This window comes from Drosophila hydei, unplaced genomic scaffold (genome assembly GCF_003285905.1).
Source record: "Drosophila hydei strain 15085-1641.00,03,60 unplaced genomic scaffold, DhydRS2 tig00000250-arrow-arrow-pilon, whole genome shotgun sequence".
NCBI lineage: Eukaryota > Metazoa > Arthropoda > Insecta > Diptera > Drosophilidae > Drosophila > Drosophila hydei.
This window is the reverse complement of record NW_022045696.1, coordinates 648,611-663,493: the sequence shown is the minus strand read 5'-3', so window position 1 is coordinate 663,493 and position 14,883 is coordinate 648,611. Positions and strand designations below refer to the sequence as shown.

Here is a 14,883-nt window from a genome sequence, read left to right as displayed (position 1 = left end):
AAACTTTACTATTTCGGTTTAACCTTAAACTTTTCCCACTTTTTATCGGTCCGGGGTTTTTTCTTAATAAGCACACAATTTGCATATGTGTAGATATTTATTTACATGGGACTTAGCACAGTTCGGCTGAACCATTAAAAAATGCTGTGGATGGAGCTTATTTATACGTCGCTAGAGTTCGCCTGGCACACGGCCTCTTTACAATCTGGCAATCGGTGTTATCTTGGCCAAAACAGGGATTAGCATCTGGCCACGCTTAGTGTTAGTTCGCAGCGATACACTGAGCGAAAAAAGGCCCAAGCAAGCGACTCTCATATAAATTGTTCATGTAAAGTCAGACTTCATCTGATTTACTATTCTATTAGATATATATAGATATATATATATATATATTTATATATATATATAATATGCAAATATATATGATCATGTTTACAGTCTACTTTTTTTGTTTTTGTCTTTTGCAGCAACAGACTTAAGAGTGCGCGGATCGTAAAGCAAATGCGTTCGCATATCATCATCCTTATCAGTATCATCACCTTATTGTGTCACTTGGCAATCAGATAAGGAACGCGCTTATCAGTGTCTCGGCGAGAAGAATGCACAAATACACACGCGCACACACATGCATGCGTACGTCGGTGTGTGTCTGTCCTGGGAGCAGAGGCGAAAAGAACGCACAGCGCCACAGACATTGGGACGCAAGCAATAAAAACAAGAGAGCGGGAGACAAAGAGTGAGCGAGTGTTCGTCAGCTGATTGCGAAGACGATGCACCGTGGGACGAATGCTCCAAACTAGCTGCAATAAATAAAGATACAAGTATGAATCTGAATATATTTTTGTTTTTAAATACTGCATTATGGAGATACGATTCAATTGGGAAAACTAGATAGATGACATTGATTACTCAAATATGCATCTATGTGACATGGGTATTGCCACATAATAATATGTCAGACATTTATAATACATTAAATTTACTATATATACCATGATACTATACTATATATATATTAGTATACTATAAAGGTATAAATATATACAGCAATTCATCAAGTAAGCCCACTGTGCAGCATTGGGGCGGCATCTTCGATGATCGGCTGCTGTCGACGTCGTTGTCGTGCTAGCGACGCCAACGTCGACAGCAGCTGCCGCTGCTGCTGTTGTTGCTACAGCCTCAGCCATAATGCTCGACTCGTCCGAACAGTTGCTGCTCAGCGCTGCTCGCCAACGGTTCAGTTCAGCAGATCTTTGAAAGCTGCCCGTCCAAACGAGATCTACAGAGTTCGTCTTCGTATCGGCATCGTTCTATTTGGCGCTTCCCAAAGACCGGTCCGTCACGTATACGTTGTGCCGTTGCCGTTGTCGCTGTCGTCGTCGTCGCCGTCGTGGTCGTTGTTGTTGTCATGGTCTAAAGTTCAAAGCCCACTCTAGATCCTTAACGCGCTAAGAACTGGTAAAAGTGGCTAGCGTTCAGCTTGAACTTGCCAGAGGCAATGGCAGCCTTGAAGGAAAGTTGCTGCGACCAACCACAACACGAATAACCAAATAAAGAAGACGAAGCTAAAGAATACGAATAACATCAGCATCGTCATCATCATCGTCAGCGTCATCATTATTGAGTTTAATTGCGGCCATAGCAAACAGTTGGAGGCAAAGTTGTAATGGTGCACAGGCGCGAGGCCTTCGAGAGCGGCTGCGAGGATCATAATCTCTGGCTCAGCCAGGAGCGATACGAGTACACGCAGAGCCAGCACCAGCGACAGCACCGATAGAATTTAACGGTGTAACGCCATCGCATTCGCAACCGAATTCGAACTCGTAAACGTATTCGCATCCGTTGGATTGCCAAAAAGTGCATTCAACCTGCCGCAAAGCGCATAGCAAGTGCCGCAAGCAGACGCTCTATACTTGTGTATGTGTGCATGAGTGCGTGTATGTGTATGTGTATGCCAGCAATCTCGATCTCAACTACAACCAACACACAGCAACAGCAACAATTCAAATAAAACCACAAAATAATCAAAACATTTCGCCAATACAGAAACAACAACAACAAACGCGTGTGCAATATTTTGCTTTGAAAAATTGTTCGTTTTTTTTTCATTTTGTTCATTGTTGCTATTAATTTTTTTGAGTGTTTTGTTGCTTTTATGGTGTTCTTTGAAATGTAAATGTGAAAACAAAAACGAAACGAAATTTCGCCAGTCGAAAAACCTCGAGAGCGACAAAGCAGGAACAAAAGGAAACAGAATTAAAGAAAACACACAGAGAGAGAGACAACGATAGAGGCACCACTACAATTTCAAGTGAGTAAAAGGAAGAAACAAAACAATTATAAAAAAGAAACGTTAGAAACTTTTTAGCAAACATAAACATTTGTTCAATCTGCGTTTTTCCGTTTGCCATTGTGTGTCTATGCGCTATAAATAAAGCTCCTCAGCTGTGCAGTGCCGCGCGGCTGGGTAAGGGTTCAGGGGTCGGCGGCAAAAGTAAGCAATTCGGCAGGCAATTGTGATGCTTGCGACTCAGCTGCGATACGTAGCAAGCGTAAATTGAACGGAACGAATGGAAACGAAACACACTCCTGTGCCGCTAGCTTACACAGCTGATCATTATCAGCTGTTCGATTTGCTTGAAACTAGCCAACGCTAATCGATTACATTTCTTATCGGCTTCGATCAATGTTGTACTAAAAGCACATTGAAATTATTAGTCCTTGAATTTTAGACCACATACGTACTTTTAACGATAAGAAATTCAATTAAACAAACTAATTTTGCAATACAATTCCGCGATAGCAGCAACACATAAGCCACAAAAACCGAAACCATTAAAAAAACACCAAAAACGAAAGCAAACAAAAATCGTCCGCAGCGACTTTAGCATTTTTAATTGTTTTTGGTTTTGTTTTTGTTTTTGATTTGCTTTTGCTTTTGCTTTTGCTTTTGCTTTCTATATATAGATTTTTTTATGCTTTCGTATATTCTTACGTCGTCCAGCTAAGCGACAACAAAATCAAGAAGAAAATAATAATAAAAGCAAAATGTTTTCATATCAGAACAAAAAGAAAAATAAACAAGAAAATGAAAATGAAAATGGAAATGGAACGAGTTCCAATTATCGTCAAATGACTACGTGATCAAAGCAGGAACCGTGAGTCCCCCTCCCCTGCCCCCTCTTATTTTGCCCCGCGCTGTCCTTGAAGCTATGCGTAATTTAGTCAATCAAATGCGACAACGCCAACAAATTTCATGTGCCACTCGGATTCCGAGACCCACAATTAAGCGGCGCTGCGATCAATTAATGCATTAATGCTGTTCCCAGCAGCCCGCTCCCCCACTGAAGTGGCTCCCTGGATGGCAATGGGTCAGATATGACACGCCACACACATGGTTTACAGTTACACCAACAAAGTGGGCCAATTTCGATTGGGTTGCTGTGGAGCGTTCGCTTCGAATAGCTCTGCTGCCTCGCAATTAGACGCAATTGTCTTCTGTCCTATAGATATGAGCAGCATTTGCTGTTTATCAGTTCGTAGACAATTCAGATCCAGAACACACAAGTTTCCAATAATGCAGATAGCACTTGGACTTGCACAGGCGAAATGTCAAAATTACACTAGTCAACAAAATGTGCAGAGAGTTGAGTAACCAGAAACTAGAGTAACTCAATCCGAGGGCTATTGATGTGCTTCATTCCAATCGGGAACTGGAAATGAAAGACTAAGGTAGTCTTAGAGGAACGCATAAATATTCACAGATAACATAATAGACTCTTTTGATATCACAGCATCAGAAACTCGTCTTCTTTTTGGCTAGAATAACTGGAAGTCTTGGGGGTATTCCAGGTTCAGATTTCCCGTTTACTAAATTCCACGTGTAGGCAGTACAAAAGGCCAGTTAGCATTAGTTATAAAGTGAGTTATATGAAACAAGTAAGAACACTTCTAACGGGAGTGCCGACTGTATCCAAATATTCATAAACTTTGCATCCATCTTGCATCTTTGTGTTCTCCAAATTACGCTAAAGGTACCAAATGAACTGATCGATTTTTATCGATAGTAAAGGAAATGAGAAAACGTGTTTAAGTTGTACTGCGTATGTTATACAGAAATATATGTCTATATAGACTTCAAGTCTCTAACATTTATACATTTCGAGATAGCGGATGAACGGACGGACGTGGTTAGATTGACTTAGCTCGTCGTGCTGATTGAGATATATAAATATATATATACTTTATATGTATATACTTTATGGGCTCTGCCTGTTACATACATTTGCTAAAAAAAAACAATATATATACAATATAATATATATATTACTATATTAAGCTTTCGTGAAGGCCAAAAAACTGTCTTGATCTTGGCATATGGAAAATTGATAAGGCTAGCAGCAATGAAGAGCTGTTTACTTTATATATTCCATTCGTATATTACTTGTTTTGGAACTGCTTAGCTTTTTTGGCAGAGACTTAGCATCCACATATATCATTTGAAGTCTTCTGCAACTGCAACTGCAACTGCGGCTGATAAGCTGCATATGTAAAGCCGCATCTGCCTGGCAACAGTTGATCGTTTGATATATCTGTCGTAGTGCCCATATTATATGTTATTTATTCTATATATATTTCGGATCTGCTTATCGCTGCCTTGATAGAAGGGAAGATTCTGGTCGCAGTTGCAGTTGTGGTGCCTGCGCACGTCACAGTTGCAAGATGACGCATCTGGCCATTTCCACTATCTGCTTATCAGTTCCAAAGCCATTTTTATGGGCCGCAAATGTAGCTGCTGCTGCTGTTGCTGTTGCTGTAGCTGCTGCTACTGCCTATAATTCTTCTTAATTTAGTTGACTCAAAGTCGACAGCAAAACACAAATGCGAAATGGAAGCGAAAAACTTTACAACTAAGTCAACTCAGGGACAGCAATTCAGTTTTATACCCTTTACTCGCGAATGTGTGCTAGGCGGGTATACGGAAGTCGCAACTGTGAAATCATAGAATTTATCAAGATTCAGTTTTGAATATCTAAAGCTAAATTGCTAGCAAACATTTTTTATTTTTAAAAAATATTGCATTTAGAATTAAAAATATATTTTTTTAAATAGATAACTTTATTAGTTTTTATTATATAAAAATATAATAAATATTTGTATAGTATAATTATTATAAAAAAAAATAAATTTAATAGTTTAACTCTGCTTGGAATTAAAAATATATATATTTTTTTTTTTTTTTGTTTAACAACTTTTGTTTTTAACAACTTTTTTAGTGTTTTATATATATATAAATAATACATTTTTACATTATATAATTTTATTTAAAAAAAAAAATAATTTTTATAGTTTAACTTGGCTCACTAAACTCGTTTTCTGTGAATTTTGTATTTAAGTAATTATTCCGCATACTTATGTATTTTTATAAAAATTCGCTGATAATGCAGCTTGGAAACCTTCGAGGCGAACCTCCAGTGAAATTGCAAGCCAGACAAGAAGTACGCACGATTGCATTGAATGTCATTTCCGAAAAAGCAACAACAACAACATCAACATGATGAAAGACTAGACACAACTAAAGGCTGATTTTTAGCACACACGCCACATGCCATATATAGAGGTCTGAGTACAGTTACTTGTAAGCCTTATCTAGTGCCAGGCCAAGAGTCTGACTCGCTTTCAGTTCAGTCCAAAATTGCGTTGAGCTTATGCTAAATATCATTGGAGAAGGTCAAGCGTGACTCAGTTGTTAACAATGTCCTGAGGCTATGTGATATAGGCCATATATGTGGGTGTGGTTTAGTGTGCGATGCTAGTTAGATATATGACTAGCTACTTTTATTATGGACAATTTGTTAAAGTTGTTTTTCCCCCAGGTGACATTTTGATGACTGCGCCTCGAGATAGGAAGTTATTCATGCGCCCTTGTTTTGCCGTTTCACTGTTTTACTTATTAAATACACAAACAATATATATAAATGTGCGTCGCAAGTAATTACATATATATATATATATATATATATATATCAGCATCAGTATTATTTTCACTGGTCAATGACTGCGCAGCGCAGCGATCGCTTCCCTTTGGCTTGACTGCAATTTATGAATGAATCTGCAGTGCAGGTGAGTGGAAGTAGGTGTCGAGGCACGTTTCCATCTCAAGTGATTTCTTTTGTTGTTCATGCTTCACACAGCGACGCTCATAAACGATATTAATAATAAGAATGGTGATGATGATGATGATGATAATGATAATCATGGGTATGATATAATAGAGTTTCTCATTAGTTTCAACAGGAAATGAAGTCGCTTTGAAAGCTTCAGTTTTTTTTTATTGTTTAATGATGATCGAAGTTCGGAATCCCATTTGAGAATAGTTATTATTTACATTTAGCTCAAGTACAATAGGAAATAGGAACAAATATGCAAATTTGCAGACTGAGAATTGCCTGTTTAAACTATATTTAATAATATACATAAATATTGGCCAGCACATAAATATATATTCCTCATTAACTGAGCCCTAAATAGCCATAAAGTTGACTCAGCCAACGGCTCGAATTACTCACTTGGAAACCAGAAATTCACGCTATTCTAGATTGTGCCTTACGACTTCATATGGAAATACAGAAAGAATTTCAGCTCAACTAAAAATAACTAAAAAACTAAAAACTAAAAAATGAAATAAATGTGAAACTTTGTAAACAAAACTTAAGATGGGAAATGAAGAGCGTATTAAATGCCTTTTCCTTCCTTTTGTTACGTAGATCCGTCTGTCCGTCCTTCTGAGAACCCAGAAAAACTCGATACTTCTCTAACACGCAGATCAAATTCATTTCAATTAAACCATATTGAGCTGTGAGCTACAAGCGGCGTATACTTAATAAAAAGAGAGAGGGAGAGGGAGAAATTGAGATATTGATATATTGAAATATTGAGACATTGAAACATTGAGATATTGAGATTTTGATATATTGAGATATTGAGGTATTGATATATTGAAATATTGAGATATTGATATATTGAAATATTAAGATATTGATATATTGAAATATTAAGATATTGATATATTGATATATTGATATATTGATATATTGATATATTGATATATTGATATATTGATATATTGATATATTGATATATTGATATATTGATATATTGATATATTGATATATTGATATATTGATATATTGATATATTTTCTTGCTCTCTTGCTCTCTTCGCTATGCTCTTGCTCTCATTGCTCTCTTGCTATCTGCCTCTTGCTCTCTTGCTATCTTGCTCTCTTCGCTTCTTGCTCTTTGCTCTCTTGAGCTATTGCGCTCTTAATCTATTGAATCTATTGATATATTGATATATTGATATATTGATATATTGATATATTGATATATTGATATATTGATATATTGATATTGATATATTGATATATGATATATTGATATATTGATATATTGATTATATTGATATATTGATATATTGATATATTGATATATTGATATATTGATATATTGATATATTGATATATGTATATATGATATATTGATTAATGATATATTGATATATTGATATATTGATATATTGATATATTGATATATTGATATATTGATATATGTATATTGATATATTGATATATATTGATCTATTGATATTTGATATATTGATATATGATATATTGATATATTGATATATTGATATATTGATATATTGATATATATATTGATATATTGATATATTGATATATTGATATATTGATATATTGATATATTGATATTTTGATATATTGATATATTGATATATTGAGAAATTGATATATTGATATATTGATATATTGAGATTTTGAGATGTTGAGATATTCAGATATTCAGATATTCAGATAATGTGATATTGATATATTGAGATATTGAGATATTAAAATATTGAAATATTGAGATATTGAGATATTGATATATTGAGATATTGATATATTGAGATATTGAGATATGGAGATATTGAAATATGGAGATATTGATATATTGAGATATTGAGATATTGAGATAGAGAAAGAGAAGACATTGAAATAGAGAGAGAAAGGAGAGGGAGAGAGTGTCAAAGAGGGGGGAGAGAGATCAAATGCTTATTGAAGAGCTCGCATATCAAGACATTTTGTTATTGTCCACAGTAAGAAATTGGATAATTTATATGGCATTATTATGTCTGAGTCGGAGTCGATGTTTACTCGAGTTGCAGTTGGATTTGTTAAGTTATACCCTGGCAGTCTAACCAACACACTCACACACACACAGTCCGGGTGTGTGTTTCGGTAAACACAGACGGAAGCGTCGAGGGATATCGCGACGCTTGCTTTGCATATTTGTGGCTCATTATTGTCATTAGAGTCTCGTTAACCAAATAAATAGCGTAAAGCCTTTTAGCTTTTTGGCTTTTAGCTGATGAATGGACTGCACTTTTATAGTGAGTCAGCGGCTACGCCTTGGCCTCTGCTCAAATGTCGCAGGCGAAGAGTTTTTATTGGACGTCGCCGAGCAGCAGAGTTTATTTTTGCGAACGCAATCACGTAATGCTTAAGTGCAAGCGAGCCCAAAAATGTGTTAAGTATACGTCAAGTGCAACGGGCGCTGCTCTGCCGCATTGGGTTCCCATAAACTAAGCGAAGCAATCACATAAATCAATAACTGAATCTGATCAGGTTGTTCTTGATGCTGTTGTTGTTGTTGTTGTTATTGTTGATGCGAGTCAATAATCTTCCCAGGGCAGAGCATTTACAGTTAACCAGCTCGTTTGGCCTGGGTGCAGTCGCCGTCGCCGTCGCCGTCGCAGTCCGTGGCACTGCCTTATCAGTCAACAGTGTTGGCCCCGCCATAATGAAACTGTTATTGACAGCGCATAAATATTTACGTTTGCCATCCGAGTAAGTCTGTATCTGCATCTGCATCTGCATCTGTATCTGTATCTTTTATATTGTATCTTTGTGTCGCTCGTATCTTGTGCGCCCACCTTTCGCAGCAAATATTAGCTTTGAACATTGCAATTATTGTAATTAATGAGATTGGCGCAGCTGCTGCCTCATCTGCAGCGGATTCTTGGCTCGCTTATCAACAAGCGCGGAGAAAAAACAAAGGCAAATAATAAAGAAAATAAACTGAAAAAATCACGCTCTCGCAGCTGAGACGTGGAATTTGTGGCTGCAGGTCGCTGCTCGATATTTCCACTCAATGCTCGGCAGCATCATCAGCAGCATCATTGCTATGATATTCAAAACTGTTTGGCTTCAGCTTTGACCCTCAGCTGCAAGAAATTGCGCTGACTGCGTCGCCGCGACGTCTGCCACTTTGTGGGAGCTCAAACCGGTAGCCCGTGCCGCCTATGGATCTGCCTCTGAGACAACTGACTGTGCGCCTGCTTTCGTTTCAAGTACTTTCCCTTTAAATCTGGATCTTTTTGCTTGCAAGTTCCACAGCCAATCAGAGCGATCAATTAAACATGAATACCAAACTAACCCAGGTCTGTCTCAATACTCATTTATTCGAATGGAAAACCTTACTCAATCGACGTTCGTTTGACTGACATACTGCAAAGAGAGCACAAATTCTAAGTCATGAAATGCTATTGATAATGATAATGGTCCTGTGTAATCGTCTCAGACTTGTAATCAGTCAGTTCATCACTCTGACTGCATTGGCTGCTTTCCGATTAGAAAATCTCTCCTCCTCTTTCGTGGACTGCCTCACAGCTTGACCTGCCAGGTGCAACCCTTCTATGTGCTCTATCTGTCTACAGAGATTTATATCTATATCTTTATCTATAAGTTTGCATGTCTAAAATGATCTTTATGCATAAAGGTAACACGATCGTTGGTTGAATATGAGCTTTGAGGTTTGGTAAGGGCTGCAGGAAGAGTGTGCTGTGGTCAGGAATGCTCGACAGCAAATTGCCCTGTAAGCAGAGTCCATCGTTTTTTGTCTATGAGAAGTGAAGTTGACTTAGAGATCTGATTGCTATGGAGCGATGCAAGCAGATCAGGTCTGTTGTTGGCGACTCGATCTGTGATTGCTTTTAAAGTTGATAGTCTGTATGTCATGCATGTACACTATAGGATAGGTATAGGGTATACCTATGAACGAGCAGCTAACAGACATCGCTTCGAATTTCTGCAAATTGAATTGTTTCTTTGTGACGCTGGTGGGCTGTGCGAACCGGTTGGCAGCCCGAGTGAGATCTTTGCATTAGAGACTTGCCAATTACAACAATTACAACAGTTACGACAATTACAACGATGACGGCACACGCAACAGCAACAGCAACAGCGAATATGAAGCTGCTGCTGTCTCATATTGCGCATACGCAGCGTTGCTGTACACCATTCGCTGCCCGCTGCCCGCTGCTCGCGATTGTCTTTGGCGTTGACAAATTCCTTCGCTTCTCTGTGCTGCAGTTTGCAGTTTACAATTTGACGTTCTTGCTGTTTTTTCACTTCACATTTTTCCGCTTTCCCATGCACTTTTCCAGTTATGCTTCAACATTTGCCCGGTTAGGTTCGCCTCGCATCGGTTTCAGCTCGCGATATTCGCTTCATTTTTTTTTCTGTTTTCAATTCGTCGCTTGTTGCTTATGTTGTTTTTGTTGTTTTTGTTGTTTTTGTTGTTGTTGTTGCTGTTGCCGCTGCCAACCCAGCGCTGGCCCTCAAAGTGTTAATTGGCAGGTGTTTGTCGAGCGGCCGCCTTGGTACTTGACAGCCGGCTGCTCGTCAGCCAATTGGTTTATAAGTGTATTTATATATATATATAGAAAGAAAAACAATAGAATTCATTGAAATAAACAAACAGAAATAAAATAAACACACAAAGCACGTGCCTTTGCCCCTTTGTTGGCTGCCAACAGGCGCCAATAGTCGCAGCGGCTTATCAGCTGCGGCTCAAGTGCATGCGAAAATCTCGTGATGCGCAAACGCCAACGCCCCACGCTCCACGCCCCACGCCTCAAGCCTCCACCGCCCGTTGATCAATGCATATTGATAAGCGACGAGCGTGCAGCTGTTCTGCTTTGTTATAGCAGCTGCAAATTAAGTATACGCCGCACTGGCCAGCCTCAAGTCGATGCGAACTGTCGGCCACAGCGAAGCGATTAGAAAACATGTATTTCGAAAAAATGTGCATAAATTCCAGACAGAAAAACTGCAAGAAAATCAATCAAACTCAACTCAGAGCCAGAGTCATTTAAGCTACTATTGAGATTTGTGAACTTCGATAAGTGCGAGCTCTAAGCAAGCTGCGATGACCACGTTTCAGATACCCTTGTTGCCCGCTTTCTATGCATTTTCACTACAATTGATTGCGGCCTTTCAATGAGTCGCTATTTCCAGCGAAGGTTGTTCGAGTTTTTCAGTTTTTACCCACTTAAAATGCGGGCTCAGGGTCACGGGGCGTGGCAGACGCCATGAAGTATCGAACCGAGTCGACGTAGCTCAGTCCATTCATATGACTTGAGCTCTTGCATGCATATTCCCACAGACAACACTTGATTCCGATAACTCAACTCATTTACGTGTTATCGATACTAATCGATCAGTTTCTTTTGTCAAGCAAAGCTTGCTGAACTTCAGGGTATATCCAAGTCGGACACTCTTACTTGCTTCCGCTCTGCATGAGGCACATGAGACAGTTTCCAACGCTTGCCACAGCTCAAGAGCTGTTTTATGCTGTCTGCTCGGAGAGCCTGGAACATAGTTGAAAGAAATAAAAAGTAAACAAATTAGACAATTGATTGCCGGCGCTGGCAAGTGCTCTTGGACAGTCAAATGAAACAATCATAAGACATTCAATTGATATCAATAAAGCGCGCACGTCACGCAGCCCAAACAAATCGAAATTCCTAATCGAATTTCCCATCAAAACTCATACGAAATGCGCGCCGTCTACGATCTGTTGCTGAGCAACGCCTTCGATCCCAGGTACGCATAACAGTTACACCTCACCAAGACCGTCCACTAGAGCTAATCGGCCAAACGATGCTCATAGACTCAATTATCATTTGAAGCCAAATGATTTTATGGCACACGACGCAGAAACAATTCGAAATTTGAAAGATAAAAAAGTTAAATCTATGCAACAATTTATTTATTCATGAATCAACTTAATTTAATAAAATAAAAATTAAAATTTAACAAATTTAGAAATTTGAGCTCGGGTTCAGAACAATATCTTCTAGCCACAAAGTTAAGGCTTTTTGCCTGAGCCATGATTTCTTAAGCTAATCTCAAAGCACAGTAAAGCAAACTAATCTCGGTACAGCTGCTTGCGTTTGGGAGCAGAGCTTCAAAGTTGTTCGCTTGATGTTCCCTTTCAAGATTTTTTGCTTTTCAAAGCTGATCTTTCTATAAGCTGCTGAGCTTAGGTGCAGGCGCTTTCTTCGTCCTATAGCCAGGGTACTTAGGATTAGGTCCTAGTCAGAGTCTAAATATCAGTGAAGTTATATTACAAATTATATCAATTCTGGCCAAGTTAGCCAGAGCGCTGAAATCTAAAATATATATTTAGTACAAGTTTAACAATATCTCATACTTATCAATAAATATTGATATTATGAGTTGAGCATGACGTGAAGACTTAGTCTTCGAAGAGTGCTGAAGACACGCATTTTGCTTAAATGATGCTTATTGCATCCATATTGAATAGAAAACTTATTCCATAAAGAACTAATATCAATTTGTTTGGGTATCTCCTAGTCGAGCATTGCCGATATTGAAAAGAAAACTTATTCCATAAAGCATTCATATCAATTTGTTTGGGTATCCCTAGTCGAGCATTGCCGACATTGAATAGAAAACTCCATAAATAACTATATCAATTTGTTTGGGTATCTCCTAGTCGAGCATTGCCGATATTGAAAAGAAAACTTATTCCATAAAGCATTCATATCAATTTGTTTGGGTATCTCCTAGTCGAGCATTGCCGATATTGAAAAGAAAACTTATTCCATAAAGAACTAATATCAATTTGTTTGGGTATCTCCTAGTCGAGCATTGCCGATATTGAAAAGAAAACTTATTCCATAAAGAACTAATATCAATTTGTTTGGGTATCTCCTAGTCGAGCATTGCCGATATTGAAAAGAAAACTTATTCCATAAAGCATTCATATCAATTTGTTTGGGTATCTCCTAGTCGAGCATTGCCGACATTGAAAAGAAAACTTATTCCATAAAGCATTCATATCAATTTGTTTGGGTATCTCCTAGTCGAGCATTGCCGATATTGAAAAGAAAACTTATTCCATAAAGAACTAATATCAATTTGTTTGGGTATCTCCTAGTCCAGCATTGCCGACATTGAAAAGAAAACCTATTTCATAAAGCATTCATATCAATTTGTTTGGGTATCCCTAGTCGAGCATTGCCGACCAGAGCACTCGCTCTCAGTTGCCTTTTGCTAGTGCCTACACTATTTCAGCATTGTGAAGCTCTAATCGAAAATGAAACTCATTCGTGTGGAACTCTTTTTGTCTCTTCTTACGACAGCATGGTGCTACAGAACCACAATACCGTGGTGGCTCGCTCCACTTTGACGCCGAACAGCAGCAGCCAGAACTTTGGCGCGCACTCGTCACATGGCGGACAGGCGACGGGCGGCAGCGGCGGACGCAGTCCTCTGAATGCTGGGCCAGGCAATCAGCGTCCCATTGTGGATCTGCTGGTGGCTATGGTGGCTGTGCCGGTGCTAATACTGTGCGCCCTGCAGCTGGAGAAGAATCTGCACGACATGCACAACAGCCCCGAGTCGCGGTGGCTGGTCTTTGCCCTTGGCATCGGGATGCTGGTCATCAGTGTGATCATCTGCGGCTATGTGACACATCGCATGGGCGTCTGCATTTGGGCCGGGCCCATCGACGAGGCGGGCAATCGTCCCGGCAACGGTGCACTGCATCACGTAAGTCATTCACTCAACCCACATGAGCTCTGTGATGTGCTTAACCGTGCCAATCCATTGCAGATCAACTCCCAGAATGATGTGCTACGCATTGTGGATTCGCTGCCGCCGAGCTATGAGAGCGTGGTGAAATGCGAGCTGCCGCCGCCCCCCTACGACTGCGTTGTGATCGACGTGGAGCAGCGCAAGGATATGCAGCCGCAGACATCCACCAAGGATGCGCGCGCCTCTCAGGCGGCCGGCTCCAATTCCAATTCCATTTCCGTACCCGTTTCCGTTGCCATGCCAGGCGCCACGCTGCACATCTGAATGGGATGGGAGCCGAGGGAGGAGAGAGAAACAAAGAGATTTTTCGCTTGTGGCATTGAATTGGACCAGCAATGGGACTTGTACTTCACCTACTGCATTGGCGCCATCTATCGGCGGCCTCTGGCTATTGGCTAATCATATGGCGTTGTATTTACTACAGTTTAAGATCTTAGAGTATTGTTATCTATATCGACCTATATCTGTGTATGTAACCATCTAGAGAAAGTTTTTTTTTTTTGTCTTTAATTTGTTTGGTCTGTGCAGCAGTGTAAATATTCCTAAACAGCATCTAGTCCAAAGTTGTACATAATATACAAAAGAAGAAGCAGCAATCGTATCAGCTAGTTCCATAGAGAAATGCGCAGAATACGTTTTGTATTTATTAGTTGTTTAAATGCCAAGATTGTAAAACGTAACCGAGTGGGGACTGGGACTGGCAGTGGGAGTGGGAGAGGGAGGGCTGCACTGGGCTGGCGAGTGCCACGTAACACAGCAGTTACCGCATAGTCTTTAGTCTATATTACACACACACACACACACACATATATATATATATATATATATATATACAGTTAAAGAATTTGTACGCATTACTTATCGAAAAGGTTTACTTTTTAGTTGCTTTTCACAATAAAGAATTCCTATTATATCTA

The 14,883-nt window shown here is 39.2% G+C and overlaps 1 protein-coding gene across 2 annotated transcripts; it reads left to right on the top strand.

Moving 5' to 3' along the window:
* Positions 1-2,092: 2,092 nt before the first annotated feature.
* On the top strand, positions 2,093-14,767 carry LOC111603347. Of its 2 annotated transcripts, XM_023320888.2 has the most exons (4): positions 10,626-10,722; positions 11,585-11,947; positions 13,513-13,921; positions 13,985-14,767. In XM_023320888.2, the coding sequence occupies exons 2-4, from the start codon at positions 11,901-11,903 to the stop codon at positions 14,228-14,230; spliced, it is 702 nt and encodes a 233-aa protein (XP_023176656.1). In that variant the 5' UTR covers positions 10,626-10,722; positions 11,585-11,900; the 3' UTR covers positions 14,231-14,767. The 2 variants fall into 2 exon arrangements, with proteins under 2 accessions (XP_023176657.1, XP_023176656.1); XM_023320889.2 differs by lacking the exons at positions 10,626-10,722; positions 11,585-11,947 and adding an exon at positions 2,093-2,311.
* Positions 14,768-14,883: the final 116 nt, after the last annotated feature.

Excerpts from the sequence above, each read along its gene's own strand:
- LOC111603347 (XM_023320888.2), top strand. The coding sequence starts at position 11,901 with ATGCGCGCCGTCTACGATCTGTTGCTGAGCAACGCCTTCGATCCCAG. Across the intron at positions 11,948-13,512 it reads AGCAACGCCTTCGATCCCAG|CATGGTGCTACAGAACCACA; the intron begins GTACGCATAACA and ends TTCTTACGACAG. Across the intron at positions 13,922-13,984 it reads GCAACGGTGCACTGCATCAC|ATCAACTCCCAGAATGATGT; the intron begins GTAAGTCATTCA and ends AATCCATTGCAG.